The following is a 26,319-nucleotide window of genomic DNA, read 5'->3' on the forward strand; positions in this document are numbered from 1 at the left end:
TCCCTCCCACCACTGATTGGTGGAGGGGACCCACTGCTTGTTGCTTATCAATCCCCTGATTGAGGGGCCCAACCGCTTGCTGCTTGTCAATCCTCTGACCAACAGGAAAGCGAAAACTGCAGTTTTAAATATGTTGCAGTTTTTGCAGGGCCTTTCCCCCAATCAGCAGTAGAGGAGTAATCAGGGGAAACTGCAATAATAAAGGAGCCACCATACAGTGCACTTCCAGCATGAATTCCAGTGGTCTCTAGCTATCCCTGGATTTCTCTCTCCGTCACTGGTAAATCTGTTAAATCTACATATTTATCATGCTGTGCATCACTTCACATATATTCTCTTTTATGATTTTTTTAATGTATAAAAAGTACTTTTGGTAATTCAATCTGTGAAAGATATTAATTGGAACCTTTGGAAATCTTTTCATATAGCCACAAATTAAAGGATAGCATAAATTTAAGGTTCTTGAACCACCATGGCAAGTCACACACAGTCATATAGAGTTTATCCACAGGATATGGAGGATGGAGCCATGTTTAAGTTATAATTTTTTGCTTCTCTAAAGTATATCCAGCCTATTTCAAAATTACACCTTTTACCTTTTTTTTTGGCTTCTAAACATGTAATTTACACTTCTCAGCAGGGTAAATTAGCCCACACTGAACTTCTTGCTGCCACACTTAGGCCCCTGGTTCATTTAATGGTACAAAGACATCAGTTTCCTGGTTCCAAATTTTGAGCCTCCTGCCACACACATATGGTATGTCAGGAAGCAAGATTTTGGGATCAGGAATCAGTTACCAATTGTGCCACTACTGCCTGATTCTGAACTCCCCTTTTATTGCCAAGATTATGACCTCAAGACCCCTCCTGCTCCCCACCCCCTTCACTGGCAAGTTGGAAACTAGGTTCTCAGTGAACTGGTGGTGCAGTCCTAGAGGTGGGACCAGCTGAATGTTAGTCCCAGCCCTGGACTAACTCCAGACAGCTCAAGTGGGGTTTTGGGGCTGGAACCCACAATCAGCTAAATTTTGATCTCAGCCCCAGAATCCTGAACTGGCTTTAGTGTGGCCCTGGGCCTGAGACCAATAATCTGCTGATTATGGGTTCCAGTGCTGAACATGTAACCATGGTACTGTTTAAGACATGAATAACAGGTTAATCGAATCTTAAGTATAACATCTTCTAGGGGCCCTAGACTACTTCCAAAATGAATATTAACTCACTTGAAGCTAGCTCAAGCATCTTTACACTGAAATGAAGTCTGCAATAAAGAGATGGCTTAAGTGAGCAAAGAATATACTTTGCACAGCTCCACTTATCTATTTGGCACTGTAGTCTCCCATGCCATTCACCTGTGCGTCATGTCTGTAGGGTTTTTTTCTGGTTTTGCCGTTGCTTAAGGAAGAGATAGGCTTGTTACTGGGCTAGATCTTGGAAGGTGCCCCAGGGGGTCTAACCTCCCATGTCTTGCTGGAATAAATTATTTTGATTGGAAGGAAGATGGTTTGTCTCGCCCTTCCTGGTACCTTCCATTAATTTTCCCAATTGTCCTTCCTACTTGGGACTCTGCCTCCCCTACACCCTACCTAATGCTAGCCAAAGATATTGTTTCCAGCTTACTAGAGTTGGCCCAGTGTGAACTCCGGTGTTTTGGTCCTCTGAATTTATGACGGTCGAACTGGGATGTTATCTCCTCTGAGTTTTTTCCGACTATTCTTTGTCCTGCCTAAGTGTCTTCTAGACCTTGGGTTACCTTGGTCCCTGGCATCTCTCTCACTCTCTTGGCTCTATACTTGCTGTGACTCAGACATCCATCTTTTCTTGTCCCTTCAAGTCCCGCCTGGATCTACATCTGGGTTACACATGTCCGAAGTTCATGGTGCTTCTTTGGGTAAGTCACTGAGCCTTGTCTGGCTCTGCCTATCTGGAAAAGCCCCTTCCTGGGGCAGCCACTACATCCCTTCAGTGGGAATCTGTTCTGTTCCTGGCCACTCTGGGCCCATCAGGGACCTCATATCTGTTCCTATCATCTGTTCTTCCACCGGGATTTTTATCCAGGTCTCAGGGGGCCAACCAGCAAATTGGCCCTGGCACACTGCCATAAAGCATGCCCAAGCTGATGCGGGAGCTGGCCCCACCAGCTTCACCATTCTTTTTCCTTTTTTTCTTTTACCGCGGTGTCTTTTCTCCCCGCAGTTTCACTTTCACTGCACTCTGTTCTGGTGTGGCGTCCTGCCAGCTCCACTCCTCACCCAGCTGACATAAGTCTCTCCTGCTACAGGCACATAAACTAACACATGGGCCCAAATATTTGGAGGCAGATTCTCTGCAGGTGTTATCAGTCAGAGCTTCACTGACTTCAAATTATTCTAATTATTACTTGATTTTCAAGTCTTTTATTCTCCTCTTTTCAAATTTTTCCTGTGCTTAAGATCAAGCTGTTTTTGATTTCTAATACTTTTAGTGGAACACTAGATAGTAATTTGGTAAAGAATGTTCATATGCTGTATGGAAAGCTTACTGCTAGGGCAGGTAATCTAAAGTGAGCTCCATGACAAACTCCCTGTAACTGGGTGCATGGCTCATGGGTGGGACCCCAGCTCTTTAACCCCTTTCAGCTGGGGTCCCACCCATGAGCCATGCACCCAGTTACAGGGAGTTTTATGAATCTGGACATGAAAAATTTCATGGGCGTCCATGGAACACAACAGCTGGGTGCAGTTGACTTTTGCAGCAAGCTTTTAAAAGTCACTTCAGAAGAGCGAAATATGGCTCGATAACTTGTAACCCCAGTTGCCAAGATAGTGTTGTTAATGCTGTTTAAAATGTAACACATCTTTAGCTTTATCTTAGCAGCTAAAACTTTTTGGGGTCTAGATCCAGATAAGAATTTGCATGTAAAACTCCTGCCTTTATCCCACTTTGGGTACCGATTGCTCAGGGGCACAGGGTCAGCTGAGGGATGATTGCCTGGCTGGAGGATGTTAAAAGCTCCCAAGGAGGGGAGCTGAGGATGAGAGGGAAGGCTGTGGTGCTGAGGAAGGACCACAGGTTTCAGTTAACCCTTTATTACTTGTTTATGTTTGTTTCATTATGGGGAAGTTTGCCCCAGGACAAATAAAAGGGTGAGTGACAACCCGTTACACTCCCAAAACAAGAACTTCAGAAATTTTCACTGAATTATCTGCTATGCAGCAACACTTATGATACAACAGACTAGACAATATCTTGAAGAAATAAATGCATGGTACCATGAACCTAAAATGTACAACATTAACATTTCTTCCAAATCTTGGTATATAACTTTAACCATCATCAAATATAACATATAATGGATTGATATGACTATATTAATTCTGACATGAGTTAAATGTTATCACTACAAAAAATAATCTAAGTTCCCATGCTACTTACACGGCATAAAATTGTAACAGCTAGCTAACTCCAAAATATTTAAACAGAAGGAAACATATTAGATTTTTCTATTGAGGATTTTACTGCACAGTTTTGATATTCTCTGGCTTATCCTTTATGACAAATGGCTTTAATTTTCTAGTAATCACATCAAATCTTATTGCTGAGTTGACAAAGCAGCTGTAATATCATAGAAGACTTACATGGCCAGTTTAAAACCTGCAATTTATCTCTATCATTGTGACACGTTGTTAATAAATCCTAAGTATTATGAATTCATGTTTAGAAAAATGACAGAATCAAGCAGCTGCAAGGATAATCTTTGTCACCAAGGCAACCATTCTGATTCTTTATGAGATGACAGCACAGTTTATTAAATTATTGTGAAGGAGTATATTTTTTAAAAGATGTATTTCACTGTTATGTTTTCTTTAGATATCAAAAAAACAAAAAATTAGCCAAACATTTCTGGTTTTTTTGAATGGATAAAGAGTTTATTTTTGTAAATATGAGAACTGCTTGACTTTTCCAGTGGTCTGAGAAAACACATAATACAAGTATAATTATTTAAAGTACATCCAAGAAAAAAAGCTTTCAGCCTGCTCGCCAATCATCTTCAAAGGCTAAAAGGAGATATATTTCACTATATTTTTAGCAGGTCTGCATAGCTGTATGCTGTAAAACCAAGACATGTTATACTCTGCTGAAGCATCAGGCTCACAGGCTGCAGCTTTTTAACTGCAGTTTTCTGAAAATCCCTGCTGAACATGCAGTTTTGCAAGTTTACCCTCTACCCACCCCCTTTACTATGTTAATTTTCTTTATCAAGAGTTTACAGTGTTTCACAACAGCCCTGCATTTACCCTACACTACAAAGACCAGGCATGGGGAAGATGAGGGGTGGAGAGAGAGAAGTAAATTATAGTTCCCTGAAGCAGTCTCTGTTAGCAGCGTTCTCACAGCACACTTCAGCCTCATATTAGCATGAATAAAAAGACACAGCCCCTTCATGGTAAGGTAGAAGAAGGCTTTTACATTTTCATCAGCAAACAGAGGATCATTTTCAGCTTGCTTGCTTTACTGTGATCTTGGGTTTTTTTGTTATCTCACTGTTTAAGCAGAATACATATTATTATTCTTTGTTATTAATTATTTCCATCAAGGAGGCCCCAGCTGAGAGGACAGCCACTTTGTGTTAGGCATACCTACATAAACCCACATACAGTGACACACAAGGCATAGAAGAAAGAAAATGTTATTATTCCCATTTCAAAAATTGGGTAAGTAACCAGCTCACGGTTACTTGGAAAACTCATCATTAGGCAGTAATTTATCCCCTAGAAAGTACTTTTGTCCCTGCCTGTGTTTTAATGATATCCTCTCAGCAAATTATTTATGCTTCCCTGTAAACATTGCATTGGACAATACTTGTGACTACAAATATTAACAGCTGGGCTGTGTTTTGACTAAAGACTAGGTCCACAACACGATCCATGTCCCACAATGCTAGAGTGCTCCAATGCCTAACTTGCCGATGCCAGCCCAGCAAGAGGAAGCTACAACTTTGACTCAAGTGCTTAAGTTTCCTATACAATATAAAGAGAGAATCAGGGTTTCTCACAATGCAATTTGGAAGCCAGAATGAAAATTGAACCCAAGTCCACCACATCCTGAATTCCCACCCTGTGCTACTCACTAAAGGATGTGCAAGTGCTAACTCCTCCTCCAAGCATGTTTTGAAAAAAGGTAGCAGCTGCCACATTCTGTTCAGAGCCTTGGCTACCACACATGCCCAGAGTATGAAGCCAATCAGCTGGCATAAACAAAAGAGCGGCTACTTTTTGCAGTTGGGATTTGGGCATAATCCAGACACTGAGATGTTTAGTACTATAAAGACGAAGCCAGTTCTGGCAGTGTACAGAAATAAAATTGTAGGCATGTGGAAAACATTAAGGTTGGAAATTTGGGTATTTAGGGAAGTTAGGTGCCTCCAAAATTAGGTGACAGCTAAGCAAGAATTTCAGTGTCTCGGTTTTGGTCCTCGGTACCCAAAGTGGGATAAAGGCAGGAGTTTTACATGCAAATTCTTATCTGGATCTAGATCCCCAAAAACTTTTAGCTGCCAAGATAAAGCTAAAGGTGTGTTACATTTTTAACACCATTAACAACACTATCTTGGCAACTGGGGTTACAAGACTGTGGTAGTAACCTAGCCATATTTCGCTCTTCTGAAGTGACTTTTAAAAGCTTGCTGCAAAAGCCAACTGCACCCAGCTGTTGCGTTCCATGGATGCCCATGTTACATAATACTAGTCAGTGAGAATCTGGACCCTGTATAAAGTGGATCTCTGTCAGACTTTATAGCGATAAACAATTATGGAAGAAAATAAAAACTATGATGAGTACCATAAGATAAACCAGCAAGCTTTATGTTACTCTATACAATGAAAGAATTTCCAGCTGGCTTATTGAACCAAAATTGATTTTGCTTTGTACTTTCAGATTTAGCATGAATTAGAATCTGATTGTGTAAATTTTAATTAGCTTCTTCACTCAGAGCCTACTTTGGCATGCCTCCACCTAAGCTGTCAGCCTCAGAAACACTAAATAGACTGGTTTTTGGCATCCCTGTCACCAGCCTGATAAGTGCTTTGATTTCAGGGTGATATATTTTCTGTAGGACCATACAAGCAGGTTGTTTGGAGAACTATACATAAATGGATGCCATTGTGTGAAAGATACTGTTAAAATCAATTTGAACTGTATTTTTAAACAATCAAATGTTCCACACTTCAAGAGGGATGTCGACAGCATGGAGAGGGTCCAGAGGAGGGCCACTCATATGATCAGAGCACAACAGGGCAGGTCCTATGAGGAGAGGCTACGGGACCTGAACCTGTTCAGCCTCCACAAGAGAAGGCTGAGGGGGCGATCTTGTGGCCTGTAATAAACTAGTCAGGGGGGATCAGCAGGCACTGGGGGAGTCACTGTTCCCCCGAGCACTGCCTGGAGTGACCAGGAATAATGGTCACAAGGTGGCAGAGGGTAGGTTTAGGTTAGATATCAGGAGGCACTACTTCACTGTCAGGGCGGCTAGGGTCTGGAACCAACTTCCAAGAGAAGTGGTGCAGGCTGCTACCCTGGGGGTTTTTAAGAGGAGGCTAGATGAACATCTTGCTGGGGTCGTGTGACCCCAGTATTCTTTCCTGCCATGGCAGGGGGTCGGACTAGATGATCTGCTCAGGTCCCTTCCAACCCTAGAAACTATGAAACTATGAAAAAAATGTAATGTACATGCCTTCTCCCACAGCCTCCTACATACATGAAAACTAAAGTTGATACTAGCATCTCTGCTTATATTTTACTACTTCAAGACCAATGAAGCATATTACTTTTTCCATCTGCTGTCAATCAAATAATATTCCACTTCTATAAAATGAATTGCCTTTTGCTCTTGGGGCTCCAGGTGAGTTGGGAGTTATAAATACATCAACACATTGCCCTGTATTTCTTAGAACAGATTTTATTACAATGACATTTAACTCAACCATCGATCTTTTACCCTAGTCTTGATATGCCAGGGCATCTCAGTGTATCTGGTTGGGTTAAACTGGTTCAATAGAAAACACATTTTTTACAAGTGAAATTTTTCACAGTGTCCAGTTTCCATTTTCTTTGGAACAAAGCCCAAATATTCCTCATTTGGGATTCAGATCTGCTGCCACAGTGACTCCTGGGAGTTATAACTCAGTTCTCTTATTGTCCCACACTATGAAATGGGCTCAAGAGCTGGCCTTCATCTTCCATCATGCACAGCTTTCACCCCCAAATGGAAAACTGTAGGATATCATAGAATACAAAGTCCATCTAAGTAGGGCATCCTATACAGGAAAATGAAACTTTAGGTACCACTTTGGCTATTCCAAATCTAACTATTCTAAGGTTTGATTTTAAACTAAATAGTCAATATTTTCATCAGGGGAAAACATTCTAATCATCTGTATGATGTAGGGTTTTCATAGTTCAAGACAATCTTACAACTTACAGAACAGAAGGCATTGCATGTGGTCCTTGACTTAAGTGATGGTGAAGCAGCATCTACAGTCTCTGGAAATTGTGTAGTGTTTGTCATATAAAAGATCATCACAGTGGCTGGGGCCTTGGAAGTGAAAGATCCTCAAATATTTATTAGCTCTTATTTTCTTAAGATAAAGATTTCTCCCCCTCCCCTAAACATATGGTTCTGGGATCCAGATCAATGCATTCTGTGTGCATCCATAAGCACTTCCCTAATAATAACGAACTCTGAGCTTGTAACAGTCTGAAAAGGGTGGGATGAGGAAAGTAAAAAAAAAATCAAGATTACTTTATTCTGGAATGGCTTTTGTACCAAATGAAACTGAAATACTAGTTACATTTTAATAAAGAATTAATGAGTCAGAGATGGATGGAGCCATGCTCTTGAATTTTCACTTGGCATGTAAAATTAGTTTCAAGTCCATTCCTTTTCTTAACTTTATCAGGCCAAAAAATCATTGGGCAAGTTATAAATTATGAGTTGTGCAAATCAATCTGGAAATACACAGGCTCTTTCATCCTTTCTGTCATTAATTGCATGTAACATTATTTTTCCCTAAAAGTCTTTTTTGAGAGACCTACTGGTATGATTGAGATAGCAAAATAGCTTTGAGAAGTAAGGTTTACATTCTTTGCAATATTGGAGTTTAGAAACAATGCAGTTAAACATCACTGCTGGGGCTCTGTATTACCCGTACTCAGGCAGACAGAAAATACCTTCCTCAGAATGAGGCGAAGTAATGTGTGTGTCAGTCAGGAGAGCGGCTAAGCTTTGTCAGCATCAAGAACAACTTTTCCATTACAAATTGATTCAACTTTTTCTCCGCTAAAAAGCCGTGAGACTGAGCCTGGAGAATATTTCCTTAGCCTCTATCTTTTGAAAACTTAAAATGCATTCATATTACCCTAATTATCTTCCAAACACCTTCCAGAGACATTTTGTGCCTTATCCTTGTTAGATAATTAACAAGCACTGAAATTTGCCCAGGACCCCTGTTTCTTGTCAGCTACTGGGCTGGCACATGCTTTTGAAAATGTTATGCTTGGTGATGTACTTACCTCATCCTGGGGGCATGTTCTCATGAAATTAAGGTGAAGCAATAAAGTTTAGAGCTATTTGAGCCAGGCATACACATGTGCCCAGGACATGAGCATCTACACATGTGCCTGGGACAGCAGCAATACAAGCTAGGGCAGAGCAAGCTGGGCTGACAGGGTGTACGCTGGGGCTACAGGTGGTGGCATCAAGTGGCCGGGGGGTGGGGACAGGGGTGGCTGGGGCACAGGAAGCCATGTAGTGAGGCAGCAGGCAGAAGTCTGGCCCCTATCCAATCATCATCTTCATGTGTGCTTCAGTGCAGTAAATGACCCCATCATCAGATACTGTCTTAGTTTACTGTGTACTGTCAATTAGTTTACTGTGCTCCGATACAGGTATACATGTGGACCATGATGCTTTACTGTGGAGCTAATTAGTTTACTCTGCATGTGTAAAGCACATGTGTAGATGTACTCACTAGGGACTCCTATAGATGTGCAGGGAGCCTGCTCCAACACACTGGATTTCCAGTGCATCCGAGCAGACTCAATTAATAAAGTCTGCAAGAGCACAGAAATCGATACACTCCAGCAGCCTTCCACTTCATGTTTATCAGCACCCTTGCATGTCCCCACACTGAAAAAATGGCAGTGGAGCACTTTGAAATAAAACATGTTAAATGAGCGTTAGTTCAAAGTGCTCCACCACCATTTTTTTGGTATGGAGTTCCATGGGGATGCTGATTCACATCACACACAGGGACTTTTAATTAGCAAACTGCACTAATTAAATCACCCGGCGCGGTGTCCACAAACACATCCAAAAATGTCACTAGGTGCTTGATGTGCTGAAGGAAACCTTTTATACTGCACATTCTGAACACAACTTAGAGGACCATGTAAGCAGAGTCAACTTGCTACCTACCCTCTTGAAATTACCAGGTAAGGAAAGGCCAATGAAAAATACAGGCTAAAGGATTTTGGTGTTCTGGGAAACAGTCTCAGCCAATATATATGTGAAATTACACAAACATTACTTTTGCTTGTCAGAAATTTGTAAAGACCTTGTTTATACTCACATTCTAGTGGGAAAAAATGAGATGGACAGCAGAGAGGAGTAATGAGTACTTTTTCTTCATGTGGAAAATAAACTATTATTTTCTTCAAGTCTATTCTTAACCCACACCAAACAACAGCTCTTATTCTAGTTCTGGAACTACAGACACCCACTTGGATGGAGTGAAATGTCATACCTTTTTCCCTGTGTGATTTTAGGGAGACAGAGACACATGCAGTCATAGTGCAGATTATAATCTCTTTCTTCCCAGCAAGTGCCCGACCTTTATTACAGTCCTCCTAGTACTGCCTCTTTAGTGGATGTAAAGGACCAGAACACTGTGATCACTCCACACCTTGTTTAAAAGCAACAAGCTTAGCTACACTTTTTTTTATGCAACATCCTAAAATTAGAGCTTTGATAACAAGTTAGAGTTTTGCCACCCTAATTTTGGGGGTAGCTGAAGGACCTGAAAACCCAAAGTACTGTATGCTTCTGTCCCCTGGATCTTTCATGACCACATGAGGTCAATAAATCTCTTCAAGAAGACGGCAGTGCAGTTTGGATGTGAAGGCTTTGTGAACACAAGTTACAAACCTTTGCTCCTTACAGCTTGGAAAACTGGAATTGAACATTTGCTCTTGCCTAAGGGGTAAGTAGCTGTTTTTTCTCTGGATAATGTGAAAAATATTTTTTTCGCACTATAAAATGCTCTCTTAGAGTGGATACACTATTGCTATATTGATCAGGATAAAAGGCAAGATAGGATTGTTAAGAAAATGTTAACAGAAATGAATGCTATGAAAAAAATAAAAATACAAAAAACATATACTTGGGAAAGTAGTGTTGTATTTCTCACCTTCAGAACTAAATTAATGATTTTTTAACATAATATTCTTTACACAAAAGATTCACAAATCACTTTGTTAGAAGTAGCCTAAGGACCATTTATAGAGCTGTGAAACAACAACTCTTATTCAAGAAAATGAACACTGCCATATGGAAATATAAAAGAAAAATCAACTGAATTTTGAAAGTAGTAAATACACAGATGTATACATACTTCAGGGACAAATTAATTCAATAATGAATTATCCAGACATATTGGCAAGTTCAATATAAGGCCATCGTTTTCATATTATGTACATAGTAGTCTAAGATTTGTTTATTTGGCCCATTTGCAGCTAGAAGAAAGAAACTCTGATAGCATTTATGTCCTGCTATTGAGGTATTTCTCATACACACATATCCAAAAGGTATGTGTCTGTTCTCTACAATATTTCAGATTCATTATTGGATAATATTTTCAAAAGTGCATGAACAATTTAGGAGTCCAAAACCTATTTTCAGAATCCTACGCTAGAACTGTTTTACCAGTACAGCTATGCCAGTTGGCAGTGTAAATATTTATCAATCACTCTTCAGGTATTTGAAGACGGTTATAAAATCCTCTCTAAGCCTTCTTTTTTCAGGACTAAAGAAGCTTCTTCTGCCAGCATTTCATCTTAAGTCTTGCTTCCCAAACTTCTAATGATTTTTTTCACTGTCTGCTGGACTCTTTCCAATATGTCCACATCTTTCTTGAAGTAGAGGGTCACAAACTGGATGCAGTCCTCCAGGTGAGGTCGCACCAGTGTTGAAAAGAGTAGAAGAATCACATACTTTTACTTGTAATTGACACTCCCATTAATACAGCACGTCTACTATTGGCCTTTTTAGCAACAAGAGCATGCTGTTGACTTATATTCAGCTTATGGTCCACTGTGACATTGGACCTATGGGTTGTAGGTTGCCAACCCCTTCTCTAGGAGTATCTGCAGTTCCATCCAACTTGCTACTATTTGCAAATGTATGAAATGTGAACTCAATCCTCCAAATCATTAATGAAGATATGAAACAACACCAGACCTAGGACCAACCGCTTTGGGACCTAACTTGAGATCTCATCTCAAATGGACATTGAGCTATGGATGACCACTTGTTGATCAAGTTGATCCAACCAGTCATGTAGCCACTTTACAATACCTTCATTTAATCTGTATTTCCTTAACTACTTATTAAGAATGTCACTTGTGCTGACATAAGCTCTGAAATGAGTGACTTTATGCCAGCAGTTTATTTTGCTTTCCAAACTGAAATACGTTATGTCTGTGTAGGCATTTTTGGCAGTATTATGAGAGAGTTCGCTCCTTTAATAGTATAATTAAGGCCATTTTTTTTCCAATGTAAATAAGAGGTCGTACAGTTTTGGAAAGAATAATGCATGCTTCAGATTTTTTTTCCCAAAAACTAACTGGTCCCAACTATTTAATGGCATGATGGTTTTTCTTACCTAGTAATATTTTTTGTATCGATAGATGGATTGTACTTAAGCATTGGCTTCAACTGACACAAGCATTTATGTCAAGAGGACAGGGAGTAGAGGTGTAACACGACAGCTAGGTGCCCAGGGCAGTGGCAATACATGGGAACAGCAGTAAATTCCAGCTGTTGATGCCACCACAACAGACATATGGCTGCAGCTGCAGCAGATATTATTTTTCTGACCCCACTGCACTTCCTCACCTTAAGCTGGTGCCTAGGGCTGCTGTCCCAGTTGCCCTGCCTTAGTTATGCTACTGTCACCTAACCAGAGTATAGAGCATCTTTGTCTATAAAATCTTTTAAATCAAGTCTGAATTTCCATGAGTTGGAAATCACATGAAAGTTTTTGGTACTATAATTAATATGAAAAATAAAGACACTGCCATCTTTCCCTAATTTACTACCCACAAGTCAAATACTTTAATATACGGAGAGTCATTTGCTTAAATAGGTGGTGAATGCAAGTTTAGTACCTGCATAAGTACAGGTCACATATGACATCGCCTACTTTCATGTTCTCTGTATCTAAGTACAGATGTAGCTTTTATCATCTGGTACAAGTGCCTCTCTTGTCTGCTCTGCTTCCTAACTGCAATGGGGAGGGGAGGCAGGGAGGCACTGTGAGGCACAGACATCTGCTCCAAACACACCTCCACAGACATTCTCCTCAAAAATATGTAAGGTAGTAAGCAGTGCTAATCATGTGTCAAAAGCCACATTCAAGACAAAGAACTTGTGGAATTTCCTATGCACTATACCATGGATGGCTACATTTTTGCAAGGGAAGGGAGGGGAGAAGAGCATGCCATGTCAAGAGCAGGGCTAGTGTGTTTCATTATGGTGCTCCCAAGCATGGTTAGGAAGTGGTATAAAAATGCCATTTTTCCCAGAGACCCCAGATTTGTTCTATTTATTCTTTGTAATACCAGTAAAAACCTGATAAAAAATATTCAGCCATGGGTCTGCACTCTCTGCAAGGTGGCACAGTATTGTTTACACAGCTCTTTTTACCTTTTTTTGTTTCTTATTAAACTATAATTATTTTTACAGCCTCACTTACCTTTCTTTTTGGTTGGAGGGTGGATTTCACCTAAAAAGGGAGGAAGAAAATTAAGGTAAAAATGAAAAATTAGAACAAGTTTGAAATACAAAATAAAGCCTGATAAACTACCCTGATTTCCGTAGCCTTTGAAGCAGATCTAATGGTTTAGAATGACTTCCATATTTAAACTTGAAGAAAGCTTGTCTAACTTTATCCCAACTATTCAGTTGGTGAAATAAAAGATGTCACCCAAAAAAATCTCTGCCTCTCAATTCCTGGACCATCACAGCTACAACATCACTGAAACATTACTGGCCCATACTTAAAAAATATTAGTTGTGCAAAATGCAACTAAGTATACTTTGCAAATAGTTCATTTTAAAATTATGCTTTTAATTCCACCGTTTTATTCTATACTGTAGAAGTTTCCATACAATGTAGTGATGACATTGCTAGTTATTATGTTTGGGCTACTACTATAGAGTTTGCTATTAAAACTTCTGAACTTTTTGTTGGGACTTGTGTCTAATAATATGTTATTTTCAGCATTCTTCATTTTTCATTTTTTTTGTACTGCACATTCCAAAAGATTATCCATCTTATTTTGCCCCTATCAACAATTATCTTTGTATAAAAAGGCAGCAATACCAGTTTCAAGCTGCAGAAGCACAGGCATAAAGAGATGATGAATAGTTTCTCTTTTTATAGCTAGAAATTTTAGTAAAAAAGCAGAAAAAAAATACAGCTGTCAAATAAATGGATTTGTCTGTAAAGGTTTAACTAGTCCAGAAGAAAAAACAACATTATCAACTGTAACCATTGATCTAGAAAAATGAAAGATAAAATGTACTAAGCATCTAAGACACCATTATTATACTTTTAAATAGCTTTCATGAAAATGCTGAGCAATTTTAGCATGCACTGAGTACACATTGTTAAATACTGCAAAGTCTTTTACAGAATATTTTTCACCATGTATATTGAAGATTACATTTTTTATTCTGGCCCAGTATAAAACATTGAGTCTTTTCCAATTATTAAAGATAAATATGAGTGATAATGCTGGGGATGAAGGAATTCATTGTGGTAAAGAAGGTACTGTGATAAGCGTTTTAATCCTTTCTAGTGGCTACTAACACTGATATTAGCCCTGTCACGTGCCACCCTCACTGTCATTATTTGTATCCCTATTATCTTTGCCTGCAATTTGCATCCCTAGCAAGGTTATCTTTGCTTTCTTCAGGCTCATAATTATCATTACTCCTCTTCTTTTCTCCGCCCCCCTTTAATCATTGCCATGATATCCTCACCAGGCCCTTGACGATCCTCTCAGTAAACAATTGTATTGTGGCATCAACTAAGTTGTACTATGTTTTTTTAATCTTGGTATTTCCATGGTAGTGAAGATTTTATGCAAATTTTTAGCACTCAGAAAATAGGCTGGCTGATAAATCCCAAACCTGAAGCCCACTGCATACTCACAGAATTCTTCTGTTGTGAATTTTGCAAATAATGAAGAATTCTGTTCTGCTCAGATTTTATATCCCCTTTATTGCCATAGTTACTGTGACATAGCTCCTATGAGATGGATCCACTGCAAGCTTAGACTCAATAAAGGAGGCTCCTGAGTGTTCAGCATTGAAGTTCATAAGTCTTAGGAGACTGGTGCCCGCTACTATGCAGACATGTAGGTTCAGTGCCTGGGAAACAGTGGCTGGGAAAAGTAAGGAGCCTCAGCCTGGGATTCCCAACAAACAGCATGCTGAACAGGGAGCTGCCCAAAATATCTGCACACTGGAGCTAGCCAAAACGAAGCGCTCATGAGAACACTAAGTATGATATTTTCTTTTCCCCCTACAATGACTCATTCAGGGCTTCAGGAAAGCATTTCCAGCCCTTTCAGCTCCAAGGGCTGGGACTGTTTCCTGAAGAAAGGTGATTACATCCCTCCCCCCGACACAAAAAAATGAGGAGGTCACTTTTCTTTTAAAATACAGTTCTAACAGCTTTACAGACTGTAGTGCCCCGCATTTTATGATAGCTGGTCTCTTCTAGGAAGGGAAATCCTGGTTTAAGTCTTTTTTTTGTCTCTACGGGATTCAAATTCTCAGTTCCCACCTCCTAGGAGAATGTCCTAGTCATGGGTCTATAGGCCTAGATAACTAGTCTATAGGAGTAGATTACTTTCTGCAGAAGGATTTCAGAATACACTGAACATATTAAAATCAGTGAATTTTTGGTGTAGTGGCAATAACATGCCCATGGGAGCAGGAAGTCCTGCATTTTTGTCTTTGGTTCCAGGATTGGTATGTGTTATGTAAACTGATCCTTAGATAAAATAAAGAAACCATCCTAGGACAAGAATATAGAAATTCTCTGGAGTACTCAAAAGCAGAACATCCAGGCCCCGAGAAAATTTTAAGTCCAAACTGTGATGTCCATAGAGCTGGATGGAGATGGCAACTGAGCAGGGATTTTTATGGCTTTAACCTTAGACTCAAGTGGAATTTTAGCACCAAAGTACCACTTAATTTGCTTAAATCCTGGGCCTATCGTCTGTCATGTGCAGTTCATTGTCTCTTTCATTTTTTTCTTCAAGGGAGAAATTTGTGTACGAGGTTTTGGGGGTGCGGGGTTGTTTTTGTTTTTTGTTTTTTAAGGAAGGAAAGGGTTCTTTTTTTAGCAATATATGCTAAAGCATGCTTAGGTTAGTAAGGGTGGATCTAGAAGGTCCCATGGCCACACCCCATTTTTATAGCATAGCTTGGTGGCCCTGGTTCCAGGTAGACTTGGATGATTGGGTCCCCCGAGGAGTCCAAACCACAGGAGCAGTACCTGGGGACTGTTATTAAAAAGGTCCCTGGCTTTTCTGCTGCTCCTGCAGCATGATTTGACTGCCCTGGTGTCAAAGGGGGCTGAAAGCAGCTATCCCAGCAACTCTAGTTGCTATTTCCATACCCCGCTTTTCAAATTTCTGGATCCATCTATGTACTTAGAGAAGGCACAGTTTAAGAATTCACCTTACATTCAGAGTGGAAGATCATGAGGTCTGTGAGAGTACTTAGCCCCTGTGGGTCTGTGCAGATGTTATACTTATATCAACCTAGCCAGTGTTAAGTCAATCTAAGTGCTGATCTTTACAGATGTTTAGGGTGGTGAGATCAGACGAAACATGCCCCTTCTCCCCCAAAGACCTGCCAGCCTTCCCCAATCCCTTCCCCCAGGGATGTGCTAGTCCTCCCCCATTCCTACCTCGATTTATATCAGGTTCCTGGCCTGGCTCCTGGCACCAGTGAATGTCTGCACACACTGATCGAATGGCATAAACATGCACAATTGTAGATCAGGTATCATCTTTACATATCCTGTAAGTCAGTTCTACTATCTCAGACCACCCCTCAAGAAAGCTCTATCTGGTATAGAGATGAAATTCCCTTTCATTGAACCCAGGAAGTTTAACTGAGCCCAGGAAGCAGAGTTGCTGACCATGTCCTTTTTCTCTCATGCTCTTTTAGATAGCAAGCACTGAGGCTCTTGAGGACAAAGCATCCCTTCAATAGTTCAGTGGTAACAGCAATCGCCTGGGAGATAGGTAGCACTGCTTCAAATTCCTGCTCCAAATCGGGCAGAGAAAGAAGGCTTTCAGTTTGTGTTCCCTATGTCCTAAGTGGCTGTTCTAACCACAACTGCTCTGGTACTATCAGAACAAGGGAAGGGGAAGGGATGAGGTGGGAAAGACTTGACCTGGTCTGGGACCTAACTCCAGAAAGCTCACAGTCATGAATGCTAACAGGAATCTCCCCTGAAGCTCAGAACTGGACACTTGAGAGGGATGGAGTTTGTCCCCTAAGACCTAATGAGTTATAGGCTAGTTTAGGCACTTCTGTGCTTAATTTGCTGCCTTCTACAAATCAAATTTGCACCATACATTGTGTGGGGAATCAGCCCTTAGCATAAATTAATTGTTCAGCAGCACATCAAACTATGGACTGCATTGATTCAAGCTACATATTCACTACAAATTCTTCAAAATGCTTTCTTTTGCCCACTGGCCTAGGCTCTGTCTTGCTTATATTCATCTTTATTCATTTTCATCTATGAGTTGGGTTCTGTTTGTTGCAACAGAACCCAAACATTGACTTCTGTTTGCTGCAGTGATATTTGGGCAATATATGGTGAAGGATAAAGGGAAGATGCGTGTCAAAGCCTAATTTGCATCCTTTGAAAATCAGCAACAGAGGTAATAGGAGAAGAATAAGGTCACTACATGGCACTTTTGAAAATCCTACTAACAAATCATATGGAAATAAATTTCCCCACACTGCCTACTACTTTGCCTTTGTTTTGACATGAAGGAGCCACCTTTACATATGAGTGGAAAATCCTGTTCTGCAAGCCCATTCAGTCCTTGCCTTCTCTGCTGAGGCTGCTGAAAAAACTACCGTCACTGGGGGGAAAGAGAGGGTTGCTCCAATTAACTTAAGGAAACCTGGCCCTAAATTTCTGTAATATGGACATTTGTCTATTAGGAACATGGTGATACCAAATTTCTATCTCTAGTAATGTAACTGGGGGGTAAAGGGAAAGTGGGGCATCAGCCTTGGAAGCCGACTATGGGGGGGTGCAAGCATCACTGCTCCCCAGAAGACTTTGCCATGGCATGGCATGGGCAGCCCTGCACTGTTCCCAGCAGTGTATCTGCGGAGAGGTAGGCAAGTGCGGTGAGCAGAACAGTGCTCCCACCATGAGGGAGTCTCTGCCACGGCAGAAGTAGCTCAGTACCCCAGTGTTTCCCAACCAGTATGCCATGGCATAAAAGTGTGCTGTCAGAAACAAACAGGTGTGCCACAGAACTTCGCCATGGGAATGAGTTACAATGGGTATTACGATGCAGAATGTCTTAACTGGTGTGCTGCAGAAAATTTTTATCAATGTAAGTGTGCCTTGGGCTGGAAAAGGTTGGGAAACACTGCTGTACCCAACAGCATATTGGGGGATGGGGAAGCAAATGGAGCATGAGGCACAGCTCCCAGGGAGCCTGTACCATGGAACTGCTGCTGCCTGAGATGACACTGCTACCATATCAGCCATGGCAGTGGCAGCAATAGCAGCAAAAGTATCAGCTGCCTTCAGTATATAGAGACCCCTGACAAGTAAGACTTCCCTTCCCGTCCTGACTTATAAAGTAGTTGGGCATACCCCATCCCCACCATGGGCACTAAAAGAATTCACCACGCTTCTGCCTATCATGTAGTCAGAAGATGAAAACTTTTTTTATTAACATTAATGTGTGCTCAGCTAAGGAGAATGCACTAGAAACATAAAATGACTAATACCAGTATCCCAAGTCTTCCTTTCTTTGTAAAAGAAGCTGAATTTAAGTTTTAAGTTCCTGAATGCCAATATTTGTATTTAGGGAGCTTTATATTACAATTCTATATGTTTCATCCCTGTTCTCTATAAAAATCTTATACCAACTTAATCATTTTTTAAAAAAGAAATAGAAGCTTTAGGCTTCTAACAACATAAGGCAAATGATGAATATTTCTATATTATAGCTGCTTCTTAAGGTGGGTCTGTTCTTCTGAGATGAGCATGTAACTCAAGCTGACATTAATCAGACTTCCATAAGCAGATATGGAAGATATTATATATACAGGCAACCCTCGCCATTCGCAGGGGATACATTCTTGTATCCCCCATGAATGGGGAAATCCATGAATAAGGCACTGCGTACATTAACTCAGTGCCCTCAGGAGCCGGGGGGGGGAGGGCACAGCTGCTCTGGTGATGGCAGAAGTGCGGCAGCAGCAGTGGGAGCCCAGTGGCAATGGCGGGAGCCCGGCAGCGGCAAGCGCGGAGCTCCCGAGGACCTCCTTTAAGTGTATCTAAGAAACGGGCTCGGCATTCACAAATATTTGAAACAGCAAATGCCAAACCGACGAACAGTGAGGGTTTCCTGTACGTATACACACACACACATATATTATGATACTGTAGTAATGCTGTCAGTTTATTCAGATTTTTCAGATTTGCAGTATAATAATGAAACAATTAACACTTCTCCCCACAGCAACAACGAGTGCTGCGAACTTATTTTAATTTGTCCATTAAATAATTTTGATATAAATGCACCAATCACTATTAATTGAATGACACATTATGAGAGACAGAAGCAGTTGAATAAGCTCAGTAATTTCTTCCTAACACGTACATAATATATCAAAGCATTTATCCGTTATAAACATGCAAATAACACACCTTTTTTTTTCAACGGCGGTTCCACTTCACCTAAACCAAGACAGAAAAAATGATACTCAGATAACAGGTGGCATAATAAAGCACTGACAGTATTTTTTCCCATGTAGATTTATTTAATTTTCATATGCATTTAAACTTTATGTTTGTAACGTACTGAATAACTAGAGCTCTTTTCTGAGATTTTGAGCTTATGCATTTCTGCTTCTGTGTAGACTTTCAAGAGGATACTATGAAAAGTTTAAATGTTACCAAAGCAAAACTTCCAAAATGTTCTTTACAGTCTTATTTGAAACACATAAACACGTACTGACACAAACTTTAGTTGTACACTTATTACCACATTAAAATGGGCACAAGGGTTCCCTTTTAATTAGCCACAAAGAATTGGTCCAGTTTTTAATTTTGAATCATTACTTACAACACTCAGAAGGAAAAGAAGCCTAATAATACTTTCATACTTTCAGTGAAGTCAACAGCAAAAGTTCTATTGACTTCACTGTGAGCAGGAGCAATCAACTACAGGGCTGATGATGCCTTAGCTCTACATATGAAATGGTGTTAAGCATTGCAAAGAAGAGTTCAGCACTACTGTCAACTAGAGTGTATAGAAGTCCTATGGGATCAAAGTTGCTCACACCAGAATTGATCCATACACAAGACATTTTAAAAGCTTCGGTGAGATGCAAAGTCCCTCCTGAAACTCTTAAGAGGTGCTGACTATGCTTCTGTCTGAGAAAATGGAAGCTGAGATGGCTGAGCATCTCCCAAGCCTCCTGTGAAAAAAAAACAGAGTGAAAACATTCACTAGTTAAGCAAAGGAGCAACATTATGTCCTTTTTGTTTCTCAGTGGCAATTGGCCTTATACTGGTTGTAAATGACATCTAAGAATAGAGTCCCCAAATAAAAGGCAAACATATTGATACAGGTGTTAGTATCTATATTCAATGGTAATAGGAAAGCCCATGAAATCTGTAAAGAGGGAAGGATCTAAAGAACAGCACTAAATATATTTATAAGCAGTGGTAGAAAATGAGAGCTACTTCTGGATTATGAATAAAGTAAGTGAACAATTCAGTTTCAGTTCGTGTTAGGTCTTAATCTTTTTGGTTGTGGTAGAATGCCATATGAAGCCTATGGATACGAAAGGAAAACATCAGTGCTATGATCATTGTGCTTGATTTCAAGCAAGAATGCAAAATGATAAATATAACATGAAGTAGCCATCCACCACTATTACACACAGTCATACTGAAAATTGACTATGAAAAGACATGGCTCTTTTACAACTGTAAAATTAGACTTTAACTGCTGGATGTTTGGTTTTGCTTACTTGATGAGTCCATCAGTTGATACATGCTAGCAAAATGGCAAAACCATAATTTTAAACAAACCAAACTAAGTTCTTCTTCTGTCCCATTAAAGAGCTAAATAGCCCCCTCCTCAAAAAGGGTTCTAAGATGTCTCCTGTATTGCTTATATATTTTAACTCTGTTCTTTAGATGCTTCCATACTTACAGACTCAAGAGAAATGTTGTACTCTAATAGCTGCTGCATGCTGGTGTGTGTTTCTATTGTGGCTTTGAAGTCTTTTATAAATTAGCATTCTTTACGTCGAGACACACTAATGGTAATATGTAATTCTGACATCTTCTCTGTAATAAGACATTAAATACAAGATGAAAGCTAACAGAGAGACCAATTTACTGATTGTTGTATGTGGTTGGTGCTGTATTAGCAAGAGTGTTCAGTCTTTGTTTTGTCCTACCTTTTTGACTATGAGTTTAAAAATTGAATAAACCAACATAATCCATGTAAAGCAGCAGTTAGAGCAGTTACACAAATCTGTATATCACAAATACCTTCATCACTGTCATCATCATCATTCCATATGATGTCAGTCAGAAAAGAAATAAAGCCATAGATCCAATCTGTGGATTCTTCCACAGTCTCATAAACAATTCGCAGTGGTTCTTTGCTGAGCTTGTTAACAGATTTTCCTGATGGTTAAAACAAAAGATATTTGAAGACAGATTAATCCAGAGGTTAAAGTTATTCTGTTTTATTTGTTTATGTACAACATAAATTATGCTAACTTATTAAACAAAAGTGGAGCTCCTGAATATTAATGATTTTTGCTCAGAAGTTTAAAGTTGAAACTTTCCTTCCTGTGAAATGTTAGGTCATAAATATTTTTCAGGCAATGTGTGCAATTACCAGAGTGGCACAGGCCTTGGTAAAGAAGGGCCTTGTTATACTTTACACTATAAGCCACACAAATGTTGATCAATGTTAGTGCTATCTTCAGTTTGGTTGGAGCAGTCACACTTCAGGCTACCAGGGGCCTGGAGTACTGAAAAGGAAGAATCCTCACCCACTTTGGGGCTTCCCCCCTCCTCCCAGGGGCTCCTCTGCTTCCCCCGTCCTGTTCTTGGGACACCTTACCTGGCTTTGAGGTTCAGTATCAGGTGCTAATTCACATTTTAAATGCTCCAGGAGCTACCCTAAATTACCATGTAACAAGGCCCTAGCTCAGCCTCTTTACACTGTCTACAAGTCATACCCCTCTTCTGGTGCCTTGGTGGTTTCAGAATAAATCTGGATTTGGTTCCACCAAATATTTGTCATCTCAGTTTTTCTTCCTTTCAGCCCAAACCCTTGCTCAGACACAGACCCTAGGAGACAGACTTTTGTCTTCCCCGCAGTCTCCAGTCTATAGCCTTCCTCTCAAGTGCTTCAGTCTCAGAATAATCTGTTATTTTGTCTAATTCATTGCTGCATCTGTCCCAGACTTCACTTCATACATCCTCCTAAGGCTTCTGCCTTAGTCTGACACTGTTCAGGAAATTGCTGGGCCTTAGCAACAGTGTAGACACAGTGAATCATTCCCAGAGAGAGCACAGGAACAGATATATGTGCCTGTGATGAATGAATTAACATTTAGAAAATCCCAAATGTACATAGCTCCTTCATGTGTGTACACGTACACACACACACAGAGGACTTATAACAGACTCTTATATTAAACTTTTCTATAGAGAAGTTTTGTCCTTGGGAAGGTGGGATAGGAATTTACAAGATACTAGCAATTTCACATAATATTCAATTTCAGAAATGTTTGGCAGTCTAGAAGATAAACTTACCATGCCCACCAGCAGGGCCCCTAAATACGTCACCCTGCCATGCACTCACTGCCACCCCTTTGTTTTCAACCAAAAGCAATGTTGCTGCATCTTTGAAATGGACGAAGTGGACTGAATGGCACTGTCACTTGCACCCACCCCACTACTGCCCCAATGCAATTAGACTGTGCCCAATCAGAAGGTTAACATGTGTGCAGAAGCATGTCATGTTTGAGAGCAATAGTGCAGAGAAAAGTAAGTTTGTAGCACTAAGAACACAGTTGAACACCTGGGCTAGGGACAGAAGGTACTCATAAACTGGTTTAAGTGATCAGAAACTGGTTTAAACCTAGAAGTTAAGTGCACATAACCCAGTTTCAACATGGCTGAAACTAGTTTAAGATAAGTCTGATATTACATTCAGCCAGGTTTAACTGATTTGGATCCAAACAATTTGTGAAACTTCTGTCCCAGACCCCTTCCTGGTTTAAGTTAAATCAGAGTCCCCCAGCATCCCAGCATGCTTTGTAACCCTGGGCTGGAATGTACTGTCTGCTTCAGCAGAGAAGAGGTGGTTGGTGGGAGGCAGGGACTGCCCCCACAGGCAAAGCTTGGCTGGGGTCTGGGGCCAGGGAGGAGGGTTAAACCCATCTTCTCCTGAGTACAGAGCTGTTCTACCCCCTAACCTTACTGAAAGTTACTGTTGGCTGCAACTGTGGACTACAAATCCCAGAGGCACCTGGAAGCAGGAACAGAAAGTGATGAGCAACCCTGAAAGTAAATCAGAGATGGGATTATTATGTCCATCTGAAATCCTAGGCCTGCTTCTGTTCTTTTCAAGTCAGACACATCATCATTGCTGTGATTCTGGACTGCAAATGCCAGAGATCTCAGGGGTAGCAGGAAGAGGAAGAGGAAGTGAACACATAACCCATGCTGCCTATATGAGAGAAAGCCATGCACCAGGATTTCCTACCTTCTGGCCTGAGCCATGTGGCTGCAGGCATGTGGCTGCATTCCCTGAATCAAAAGTAAATGTGCATTCAGTTGTTTCTCAATTTAATCTCTGCAGTTTAGACTAACCTGCAAAGACCAAATCGATTCAGCCTCAGGCTTTTTGGGTGTCTGTACTTAGCCCTGGAGGACGCACCTGTGGAGCTGGTGTAGCTCGTGCACTGTGAATTAATCTGCTCATTTACTATGCACTGATTTCCCCAGACAGACAAGCCCTTAGTCTCTCCAGTAAACTTGCATTAGCTTATTATCCATATCAAAGCACTTTTTAAGAAAGAGACAAAGTGTTTTAGATTTACTTAAAATCTGCTGTGTGAGCAGATGTATAGCCCTTTACATTTTAGATGGACAGAAATTCAGCTCAGATACTTGTCCTCCATACTTCAAATGAAAGGACAAGCTAAATGATTTCTCCCTCTGTCTGGCATTCTTTTCTGTGTTTTACTTGACATAGTTGAAGTTAAATCATAGATGGGATTGTTATGTCCCTCTGAAATCATAGGCCTGCTTCTGCTCTTTTCAAGTTAATTAGATACATCATCATCGTTTCCTATTATGGCAAGCTGGGTACCATATCCCTGTTTACCACCATCTCTTTAACATTTAATTTTATTATATAAATATTTCCGTAATTATAATTAAATACAAACCTGTTTACCACCATTTCTAACTGCAGCATTCATGATTCAGAAGCACAAACCTTATCAGCAATCAGAAATCAGATGCACATGAACATACAGGTTACAAGACAGGCAAAGTGCAGGTTTGAAACAACTTTTCTGCTGGCAACAATAGGAAGTTATTTTCTAGTAGTGCTCCCACCAAGTGTACAAAGCTCTGGAAATAAGCTACCTCATTTTTTTCTGATACAATAAGCTTGTTACTAGTGAATTAATCTAAAACATGTCACATAAAAGCCATGGGGAACTTTCTATAATTTTGAGTCTATAAATTTGAGTAGAAAAAAGGTTAGATTGTTTATTTGTGTGTTGCATTGTAAGATGCCATTCATAGACAAATTCAATAAGTTACACATACATCAGGTGGTTGTACAGACATTAGCAATCTCTCTCTGCTTTTTGCACTGAACTGTATTATGCTCTGTGGCAAATTAGATCATTAAAAGGGCATTTTAAGCTTAAACAGTTCTCCGAAGTATTTGCTTTCTTTGCCAAACTTCTTGTTTGCACCTATATTGAGACCCAGTGATTTTCTTTTAATGAATCACCATGACTAATTCTCTCAAATGCTTAGTACTCATCTTAGATTTTTTTTCTTATCACCCCCCCCATACCTTATCTGTCTCTATTTAAGCAAAATATCCACAGAAATTTGGCAAACATCTGTAGTGGTGTCTTGCCATTTGCACTGATAACACTAGCCTAGTAGTATAAAGAAATCTTTAACTGAATACATATAATTTACACAGCTAAATTAATGTAAACTCTCCTTCCCTCAATTTAGAATCAGGCTCTGGCCCTTAATTCAAAATAGCTTCATAGCAAACATGATGCTGTGGAAATGAACTATATGACAAGATCTAGATGTGCAGGCACATGCAGTCTGTGTGTATGTTGCACATTAAACTGCTAGTTTGCAGTGCTGGGGGAAAATTTGCTACTGGGATTTGCTACCATGAGAAAAAAGCAAGATAGAGCACACCAAAATAAGCTGGGACAAAGGCAGAGATGGGAGAGCAAGCAGTGGAGAGAGACTCTCCTGTCTCTATGCTCAAAGTTCCCACACTGAGGCACCCTGCGCCCCAGCCAGCTCCACGGTTGGGATGTGCTGTGTCTTGAGACAGGACAGCAGGCAGCCCGGGGCTGGCTGCTCCCTTGTTTCCACATACCTCGGTGCAGGAGCTCCACAGCACACACAGATAGGGGAGCAGGCAGCCCTCAACTGCCTACTCCCCCATTTCCAAGTGTCACTCCCTGGTTGACTGGGGCACAGGATGCTTCAGTGTGCGGGCTACCATCTGCCTAGACCTGCAATGAGCAGCTGTGTCCTGCTGCAAACCACATGAGCAGGGGCATGCAGTGCAACACAAAGTAGCAGCACAAATTTGTTTCATATTTTTGTAGTTGTCAGGGGCTGGAAGGGACCTTACAGATCATCGGGTCCAGCGCCCCTGCACTTGGGCAGGACAGACTGCTGGGATCTGATGACCCCCGCAAGGTAGGCATCAAGATCCTTTTTGAAGATTGCATGTTAAATGATGCTTGGCAAAAAGTCTCAATTTTACTACTGGGGAGAAGCTACAAATGCTGCTTCAAGTTAAAAAAAGTAAAAAGAAAGGGGAGGGAGTGGGAGAAGAATTTGAGAAGACACTTTGATGACATTTGCAAAATCAGATTTTGTGCAACCCCCTCTTGCACATTTCACTATAGCTCGCACTATATGCAGATGCTCTTGACACAATTCTGGCCATTCTTCCTATTTACAGAAATAATTATTTACCTTTTGTTACATTCTCTGTCATTTTAAAAGCCATTTTAGCAGCAAATATGCAATTTAATATAATCAAAACACCATGCCAGATATACTAAGAACTGTAAAAAGGTCCTTGCTCTCAGCTTTCCCCTGACCCTCTCCAATATCAAGTTGCTTTTTTCCTATTAGAACAAAATGCACATGAAGTAAAGGAATGAGTAGAAATCCAGTGTGAAAAGCAGAGATGAAGATGCAGAGAACATGCAGAGAAAGGTGGCCACATACAGTGAATTAGTATGCTTCTTGCGTTCCTAAGCATGACTGACAGAATGCAAATTCTCATGAAGCAGTTTAGGCATTTTATTTTATTTAGAAGTCTCTTCTTCATCAAGAAAGATAGAATCTATTGGTATTTTATTAGAATACTTCTGGAACCTAATTTAGTCAAACTGGATGAACTGCCCTCTGCTATCACGTACAGGCTTTTCCTCTCTTTAGC

The 26,319-nt window shown here is 40.4% G+C and overlaps 1 protein-coding gene across 1 annotated transcript in view; it reads right to left on the reverse strand.

The window, feature by feature from the left end:
- TRDN (triadin) overlaps nt 1-26,319 on the reverse strand; it is a 195,353-nt gene that overhangs the window by 117,323 nt on the left and 51,711 nt on the right. Inside the window, exons 3-5 of the mRNA XM_019538202.1 lie at nt 21,114-21,251; nt 19,254-19,283; nt 13,011-13,040 (exon numbers count right to left, since the gene is read on the reverse strand). Coding sequence (XP_019393747.1) covers nt 13,011-13,040; nt 19,254-19,283; nt 21,114-21,251 — 198 coding nt within the window. The remainder of the gene's footprint in view (nt 1-13,010; nt 13,041-19,253; nt 19,284-21,113; nt 21,252-26,319) is intronic.

The sequence above is a fragment of the Crocodylus porosus genome, unplaced genomic scaffold, assembly GCF_001723895.1.
Source record: "Crocodylus porosus isolate Cpor-Errol unplaced genomic scaffold, CroPor_comp1, whole genome shotgun sequence".
Lineage (NCBI taxonomy): Eukaryota > Metazoa > Chordata > Crocodylia > Crocodylidae > Crocodylus > Crocodylus porosus.